The sequence below is a fragment of the Falco peregrinus genome, chromosome 6, assembly GCF_023634155.1.
Source record: "Falco peregrinus isolate bFalPer1 chromosome 6, bFalPer1.pri, whole genome shotgun sequence".
Taxonomy (NCBI): Eukaryota; Metazoa; Chordata; class Aves; order Falconiformes; family Falconidae; genus Falco; species Falco peregrinus.
Window position 1 is genome coordinate 78,784,822 of NC_073726.1, and position 9,124 is coordinate 78,793,945.

Consider the following 9,124-nt stretch of genomic DNA (forward strand, 5'->3'; position numbering starts at 1 on the left):
TGAATTTGGTGTCACACAAACAAGTGATTTCGCATGTCGCACAGTGGATGAGGTGGAAACCTCTGGTGGAGGGAAGAGTTTAAATGCACCCTTGGGGCTGGTAGCTAAAGGAAAACAGAAGCTTCCCCTGGCCTCCTAAAGTTGATCTGCTTTAGGAGGTGTCCGTCCTTCCCCTTGAGGCTCCTTGCCTCCCTCAGCCCCTTACAGTGCCGAATTACAGTGCCCTCTGAAGTGAGGTTTGCACACTGTGGTGATAAGAATTGGTAGGTCAGTCACTGTTTCAGACCCTTCCCTAACCCAGCTGTGCTGGATACTAGTACCAGTGAGGCAGTAAGAGCTGGGATTCTGCAGCCCCTCCCCCCCCCCCCCCCCCCCCCCCCCCCAGCCATGGGATCTGCTAGGTGCTGCTGCCCCTGTTGCTGTGGGCTTGCCGTTCCCTGGTACCAGCTGGCTCAGAGGCGCCGGTGCCACAGCAAGCCCCCCTCAGCCCCCCTCTGGCTGCCCTTCATCTGCCCCAAGGGCAGCACCAGCCACGCCTGGGGTTCACTAAAGAACTGATATTGGATGAATTGCAGAACTGGGAAGCACTACTTTCTCGGTAGGGATGTGGGGCAGCCCTGCCCCGTCACTACCTTTGGTATATCTCAGCTAACCTGTTGTGGGCTGACATATGAACCTGCGCTTACCTTCTTTATGGGCCATGATCTTAAAAGCTCATGAAGAGGAGCAGGGGCTGCACATCAGCAGCAAGGACCAGCTGGCTCTGGGTCACAGCCATTGGCTTCATGAGCAGCACACAGTAACTGCAGGGCCAGGTGGAAGGTGGCCCCAGCTTGCTCTGAGCCTGCAGACACTCCTCGGGGCCACTTGGGCTGGGATAATTTCTAAATAAGTGATGGTGTTGTTTAGGTCATATGGGAAGTTTAGGTTTGGAGAGCTGAGATGGTCCTTGCTGAATATTGGGATGTACTTGTATGTGGTTAAACAGAGGCCCGGAGGATGTTTGTCACTGAATAACTATTGTGGTTTAACCCCACGCAGCAACCAAGTACCATGCGGCTGCTCAGTCACTCCCCCCTCCCTGCTCCAGTGGAAAGAAATGCAGGAAAAACATTCTTTTACAAGTCCGCAGGCTGTTATGCTCCTTCTCACAGAAGCCCCACACCGAGAAAACGGTTTAAGGGAACTATCCCGTCAGGCACCTGCAGGAAGGCCTGGAACAATGGCCAGTGCAGGAAGGATGTCGCAGGTGGATACAGCACATTTGTGCCAAGGTGCAGAGCAGAAGAGAAGTCACCATGGCTCCAGCAGGCGCCAGATGTTTTCTGACTTTTCAGTATGTTTTGAAAAGTATCCTGTAGATGATTGCAGAGCTGAAGAATAAGACTGATGGCAGGCTGTGTTAATACTGGGTGGGTTTACATTGTAAAGGTGGTACTTTGTGGCCTCTTCAGAGGTGAGAACCAAAAGAGGCTGAACGGGGATGGAGATTAGCCCTGCTCTTGGGAGAGCAGGAGTGAAGGTTGAGGGCAAGTCTGAAGAGGAAGCTGATGCAAGTGGTTAAGGAGTTGTGATTTTGAGAGAAGAGGGTGTTTCTTAGCAGCAGTGAGCTGATGACCTCTCCAGGCACAGGAGCTGCAGGGCAGCAGCGGTGGGGACAAGGTGCATCTGTGTCCCAGCACAGCTGCTCCCCAGCCCTGTGATAGAGGGGTGCCGAAGCATCTGGAGCTTGTGAGTCGAGTCTTCATCCCCTCAGCTAATCCCAGGAGCCTACCGCAACCCAACAGAGCTGCTGGAAGCCTCTTGGTGGCCCTGCCAGAGCAGCCATCAATGCAGAATACAGCTCGGGCTTTTGAGGTGTTCATCAAGGAAGAAGGAGTGTATAGCAGAACAGATAATTTACTACTAGGAGGGAAGTCAAAATAACTTTTTAGGCATGTAAAGCCAATAGGAAATCAGTGTTAAGATGCCAGTGAGCAAGGACACTTCTATCACTCAGTGTCGCAGTTCTGCTGTTTTGTGGGCAGCATGTACTAGTGAATTACTGGGTTTCGTTCTCTGCAGCTGATAGTTAGCTACCCTCTTTCACAAGTATCAAAAATACTTCAAATGGCAAAAAAGTAAATAAAGCCTTACTGCAAAGTCTGGGCATGAGCAATGCTAAATATCACTGATTTTTGCCACTAGGATTATGTATCATGTTTAGGACACCAGTTCTGGAGGTAATTGGTGTGGGAGCCTGTAGTGGATGGCCTAATGGTCTGGCCTTCATCAGTGGATTATGAACTTGATGCCATCATGAATATGTAGTAAGGTAGCAGGCGTATTGCCCTTCTGAGGACTGAAAAAATCTTGGCTAAATCCCAGCAAGATAGGAGGGGAAACCCTGGAGCAGATCTCAACATAACAAAAATTGAGACCCTTACTCCGGTTACTTGAAATGTTTTCTCTGATGCAGAGGTATCTGATATTCTAACAGTGACTTGGAAATAATGCCTGCACCTTCACTAAGTCTTCAGAATTACTCCAATGTTATTTTTTTCTGGCTAACATTGGTTGATTAGCTATGGGGTCATTCTGCTGTTACTTCCATGTTTGCAGGCTTTCAGATTCACTGCATATGCCCTTATGTTCATGTTTGTATTTGTGACTCTCCCAGAGTTTTACAGGGCATTGCACATCTGCAAAGATTGTTATTCATTATTTAAAATGCACTGAACTGGAATCCAAATTCTATCTGTTCTCTGTTGGCCATTATTTATTTTCCATTCATAAACTTTTATCAAGTAACAGCAGGCGGCATTCAGGCAGCGCAGCAGCCAAGAGGTGAAGTAAGCCATTCACAAACAAACTGCAGGCTTATAGCCGCCCATAGACACTGGCTGGTGAATCATACTGAGCAGCGAATACATCCTGAACATCAGCATCCTTTCACATACTGAAGGAAGTGTTGCAGTTTTACTCACTTGATCTGCATATTGCTCTCCGGAGGCTTTCATCCCAACATGTTTCTTTTTACAGTAATTCAGGGACATATTATGAAATCTGGAATTCGGCTAAATTCAAGCAAACTTCTTGCTGAGTATGAAATTTAGGATCTTAATTCTGCAACAAGCTATGTCAAACATATGGCCACGTAGCAACACACTAAAATGTGAATTTACTTCGGGTTGCAAGAGGAATCTTACACGAGTATACAGGGCTCTGCTCAGACAATGCAGGAGCATGCACACTGCAGCTGCAAGTGGAAGGGAGACTACAGCCTCACAGGGTTTGCTGCCACCCCTGCAGCCTTATAAACCCATTTGTGGGTGGAAGTGCAGAGATAACAGCTAAGGGCAAAAGATTTTGCCTATAGGTGAATCTTGCTGTGCTAGTTATAATGTGACTATTGCCTGGATAGTAGCAGGTGCTGGGGAGGGAGTGAGGAAAGAGATACAAACCTCCTCACTATACATATTTCTTGTTGAAAGTATCCTGGAAGAAAGATATCCGAGTCGTTTCACCGTTTTCTTAACCCTGTTGGTATTGCTTAGATGGCAGTGACACCCTGTGGTACCAGCCGCTGGTGCATCACTCGGCAGTAGTTTAGGCAGTCAGTATAAGATTGCACTAACAAAAAGTCCAGGGATGTTTCTAATTCATCTTCACAGAGCACATTTTCCATCCTCCCTGAGTGCCTTTGCACTAAGCAGGGTGCACCTTTCCGGATTTAAACGTCCTGGAAGTAGCTACTGCCTCTTTCTGAGCGTTTGTGCAGTGCCTGCATGGTGACTCTCTCTGGTTCAACTCCCATCTCTTGGCTTTACAGTGAGAGGAATCAGCTCTCGTTACAAACCAGAATTGCATGACAGTGTACCTTTGCTATATAATTTAGTGAAAATGCTTGCTGCCTCTCTGCTTGCCCCAGCGAGCAAGGAAAGCTTCTGGTTGGAGGGGAAAGTGCTCATCTTGGGTATTTTCTCTCTTTCAGGGGGTTCACGAGTCAAAAGGTGTGACTGAAGATTATTTGAAACTGGAATCCCTGATCCAGAAAGTCGTTTCTCCTTACTTGGGCACATATGGCCTGTATTCCAGTGACGGACCCTTCACACACTCTTCCTGTATCTTGGGTAAGAATAACAGAGGCTCAGTTTGACACAGCACAGAGGGCTTCACCAAAACCGTGGTCCACACAGGCCAGGGCCCACACGAGAGGAGACTACCAGTACTAATGCAGTGTGGCCAGGCTCCTTTTCTAAGGCCATGCTCTTTGAGTCTGCAAAATCGTAGTGCAACTTGCCAGTGGTGGAAGACGAAAACAGATCGTCATAACAGTGCTCATTAATAAAAAAAGTCTGTGAATCTAGAGTGTGTTTAGCATTTCCGTTCTACCTTTTAATGAGAGAGCTTTAACACAGGATGTTTTATGGACGGAAGCCATTTCTAGAGTGCTGTATAGTGTCTGTTCATTAGCACACAAAGATCATACAAGGCTGTTCAAAGCAGGGAAGTGAGTAGGAATTTGTCTTAGAGAAGGCAAATGGGTAAGCCTTCAAACATGTAAAAGCTTTCTGTAGAGTGGAAGGTAAAAAGCTGTTCTCCTTCCCTCTGGAGATAAGAAGAATAGAGTGGACCACACGTAGTGGAAGGTAAAAAGCTGTTCTCCTTCCCTCTGGAGATAAGAAGAATAGAGTGGACCACACGTAGCAGGGGAAATTCAGATTGCACAGAAGGAAAAATCTCTAATGTCACATGAACCACCCCTGGAGGCTGTTCAATCTTTACTGCTAGAGATCCTATATACATGTTATGTAGATAAGCATCAGAAGGAGCAAGGTGGGTAAACATGGTCCTGCCTGGTAACAGAGCTGAGTGACCGACCTGCTTGAGTCCTTTCCATCTTATTTTCTATGATTCTTTGAGCTCTGAAGCATTCAGTGACTTCTGTGAAGGTAAGATTTGGCCAAGATGAAGGTCTTTTGAATATCCCACACAGTAATTCAGTCTGTTGAAAATGCAAGGGGGATGCTACCAGCATAAGTTAAAAAGGAAATGTGATAGTATGTGAGTATTTTAATGTAAATACTGTGATGGCCTGTTTGAACAGAGAAAACAGGGAAATACATTAAATTGTATGTTTTCTATGCAATTTAATTTGTTTGCTTGTCAGAAATGGTCAATAAGGTAGTTGATTTCCCCTTGAAGCTGAATGGAAAAATGGTTGTATTGCAGTAAGTGTTTAAGAAACAAATCAGTTTTACATAAATAAATAGAGGCCAGCTGTTTATGGAAAATGGTTCAGGATTACTACTTTGTATTCATTGCTTGCCATTAAAAGGCCACAAGCATTTAAATGGAGCCCCAAATTGTCATTTTCTGAATACAAGCTTTTGTATGTCAGGACAGAGAAAATGCACCCAAATATTGTTAGAAAATAAATTGCAGTCTTGTTGTATTATAGGACTGCAGAAGATAGGAAGGTTATGGCGGACTGGGCGCTGGGGTGTAGATCTGTAGCAGTACCCCTGAATAGGTCTTACTGTAGTCAGTGAACCTGTATCCAAAGGAGCTGAGTGCATAAGTCTCTGCTGCTTTTAAGCTACTGCAACTAGTTCTGTCCAGCTATTTTGGTAGCGTGATTTGAAGCTGTGACATACGGTCCTTGGGACTGGTGTGGCCACTGACTTTTCTTCCCAGTCAGGCTAGCACACCCAGCCTTCCTTTCTGGCCAAGCCTTGGTGTGACCAAAAAGCCAGAGTTCCTGCGGCAGGACAGCCCAAGGAACCTTCTCTGTTTGCCGGGTCAAACTCCCTAACAAAGAAAAAGGCTGAAAGTGGACTTGGCTCAGTTGATTTAATTACTGAGGCAGACATAAGTGCAAAATACAATCTTAAGTACAGAAACTGGCTTTCTTGGTATATATGATTGGAATTTGTGTTCAGGTAAGCACATAATTATACCTAAGTATAATTTTAGAAGAGACAGGCATTTGTAAAGGATATTGCGTGATTTGCAGAGGAACAAACATATACCAGCATCCTGATTTAAAGCAGAGAATTTATATGCAGTGGCTACGGTTGACTTCCAGAGCATAATTTGATTCCCTTCTCCAGCCGTGCCCCTTTCATGGGGATGGCAAAGTGAACGTAGGAGGGAGAAAGCTTCAGAAGTGAGACCTATTAATCACACCACTTATTTTTCAAGCACAAATGCGTCTGAAGCACTGAGGTCTGCAGAAAGTTTGCATGATGATGACTTTGCTGTAGCTGCGGGCGAGCGCGCCAGCCCCAGGCCGCTGGTGGCGGGTCTCCGTGCTGACTTGCTGCCACCTGCTGCTCGTTCCTTGGAAGGAGCCCGCTTGGCTAACGGCCAGCAATCCCGGCCGGACTGAGCGCAGGTTTGTTCCCCAAAAAGGTTGCTGTGGGCACTACCTTCCAGTTCATGTTTCCAAACACTCTTGGGGTTTTCTCCTTGTGTGGTCTCTGAACGATGCTTTGCATCTGAGTTTTCCCCAAATTATTAGTAAGACTGCCTGTCTTAATCCTTGTGCCCCAAATCTGAAGAGACCCGATTTTCCCAGGGTGGGTGGAAAATTTAAATTTGAACTACTAGAAATTAGTGATGACCTTTATAGCCTGATCAAGAACAGAACTGCACTTTCCATTCCTGTCTAAAGAGAGTATTTGCAATTGTGTCAGGTCTTCCAAAATATTTACTGTTTTACTCCAGCTGCTGAAGTTGTTTGAATATAAGGGAATCTCAGCTATTACTTGTAAAGATAGGTTTGGGGGTTTCAGTATGCTAAAGAAATCTAGGAAGTCTGAGGCCTACGGATCTACAAAACCAGTAAAATGTGTTCTTTTATAGAAGTTTCTGTTATTCAAGAGAAGCTCATGAATATTCAGGCCTTGACTTTTCTTTTAAACGCTCGTAATTATTAGTTGTATGAAAATAGGTGAGTTTGTAGATATTACTCTGGATTTTTCTCTATTTACAGAGAAGCGATTCTTCAGGCGTTCAAAATCAGGTGACATCCTTGCCAAGAACCCCGTGGTGCGATCAAAAAGCTACAACAATCCACTGCTGACGCCAGTGGCCGAGTATGAAACCGAGGGCATGGCTGCCAATGGAACAGGCATCCGAAGGCACTCTGTTTCAGAAATGACCTCCTGCCTGGAGCTCCAGGGGTACTCCAACCTCACCACCATCATGGACAACGGTTCCAAGAGCTCCATGACAGCCACAAAAAGCTCACTGTCAGGAGACCAGGAGAGGCCCAGCACTGGGTCAGTGCAATGCTCTAGCAAACTCAGTACAGTTGAGCAACAGAAAGGACTCTTCCACGCAATGGATGACCCACATAGGTCTTTTGAGCTGGACAGGGACCCTTCCTTGATTCCAGTTCCCTCTTCCAGCCCTGAGAACATAGTGGATCAGATTTTGGAGTCGATCGACTCTGATTCTGAAGGTATTTTTATTGATTTTGGCCGAGGCTGTTCCAATTCATCAACATACAATGTGGATGTGAACAGACAGAGCATCATGTGAAGGACGTTGGGAGACAAACCTTGAGTTTTAACATTATATATGAAAGTTACTAACGCACTGAGACTGTGGGCAAGCTATGTATGTCTAGGGCAGAACCTCTGTTGTAGGTCATCACAGCTGTACTGAAGTACACAAACGCAAGTTTATAGCAGCTGGGAATCTGCTGCAAGTGGGAAGAAACTCCGACCACTTCTCCCTTTCCCTGTCACTCTGCAGTCAGATTTGCTATTGTCTTTATAAACTTAGGCGTTCACAAGCTGACAAGTGTCTGGTAAAATGCTGTTAGTGCAGCTGGCAGTGTTTGTTCAGGAAAACAGCCTAGCAAATAGCCGTGTTCACTTTTAATTTTCTCAAGAGGTTTCCTGTTGACAGCAGGTTGTTCTCTGAACTGTAACACCGCAGCCAGAGTAAAATCATATCCTTTTAAAAAATGAAAAAAACCCAGAGACTGTGGGCCTTCATGCCACAGAATACAGTGGTAAAGAAGTCTCTTCTAATCTTTTTCTTGTACATCTTGTATGCACTCCTTTGCCTAATGGTGAGTTAGGGTTCTTGAAGAAAGGCAAATAAACAGAAATGTGCTACCTGATGTCACGCGATGCCTCATGTCTCATGTTCTGTTTCACAGCCAATACCTTGCGTCTGTGAGAGAGTTGTCTTGAAACTGGCTTTTGAGGCCAAGTTCATTTGCTCTGAAAGTGGCAATTCCAAGAAATCTGTGCACTATTGACTCCTGGAGTATCCATTGTATGGAGAAACTCCAGCAGAATTCAACTTACTTGTTTCCTAAATAAATAAAAATATGGCTTCTTGGTGGAAATCTTCATTGTATATTTATGTTATTAAAGAAATACAATAATGCATATACTGTCATTTATGTACTGATACTTAGGGAGTGTGAACCTTGCAGCTCTTCTCATCCTGAGCGCTCCCAGCTCTTTGATTCTCTCTCAGTAACATGGTGGTGTAAGAGCTGTCTCAGTGATTTTATAGAGGATTGATGCACATAGATATTAAGGTGAAGTAGAAATCTTGATGCATGCTAGATTTTTGACCAGATGGTTTTACGGTGAAGAAAGAGCTACTTCAGGTCACTCCATTCTAAGCGTCTCCTCTGGAGGAATGAGTTGGTAACTCCTGAGCCGCTCAGCAGACAGGTTGTCAGTTCAGTTTGGCAGTGCCTGGCACTTAGCTCAGATGCTCAAGGAGTTTGTAGCTTTGCTCTGCGCTGGCACTGCTGACCCAAACATTTGCCGAACTTCCCCAGGCTTTGATTACATTTCTAGGCTCAAAGCCCCACTTCTGATGCGTTATTTCTTTTGGCCTCACTACTTGATCTTTTGGAAAGTGTTAGCTCTATCTTTTGCTACTGCCTTACTTCACTGCTAGGTATTTCAGCTTCTGGATGGATGTGCAGGCTCCCCATAACACAGAGGTTTGAGAACCTCAGAAGCAAGCTGAAGAAGGAGACCCATAAGTGAAGCAGGTGTTTGGTGTCTGTTTTGCTTCTTTGTATTTGGCATGTTCAGCTGTGCAGCCTTCCCTACAGGTGAGCACTTACGTTAGGTCATACTTAAAAGTTTCTTTTACAGAG

At 45.3% G+C, this 9,124-nt stretch overlaps 1 protein-coding gene across 10 annotated transcripts in view; it reads left to right on the top strand.

The window, feature by feature from the left end:
* The window catches only part of PRR5 (proline rich 5), a 94,286-nt gene extending 85,893 nt beyond the window's left edge, over positions 1 to 8,393 (top strand). For 9 of the 10 annotated variants that reach the window (XM_055807563.1, XM_055807566.1, XM_055807562.1 and 6 more), the window contains 2 exons: positions 3,974 to 4,112; positions 6,980 to 8,393. In XM_055807563.1, coding sequence (XP_055663538.1) covers positions 3,974 to 4,112; positions 6,980 to 7,530 — 690 coding nt within the window. In that variant the 3' untranslated portion in view covers positions 7,531 to 8,393. The remainder of the gene's footprint in view (positions 1 to 3,973; positions 4,113 to 6,979) is intronic. The other variant, XM_055807561.1, reaches the window with a different exon arrangement.
* Positions 8,394 to 9,124: the final 731 nt, after the last annotated feature.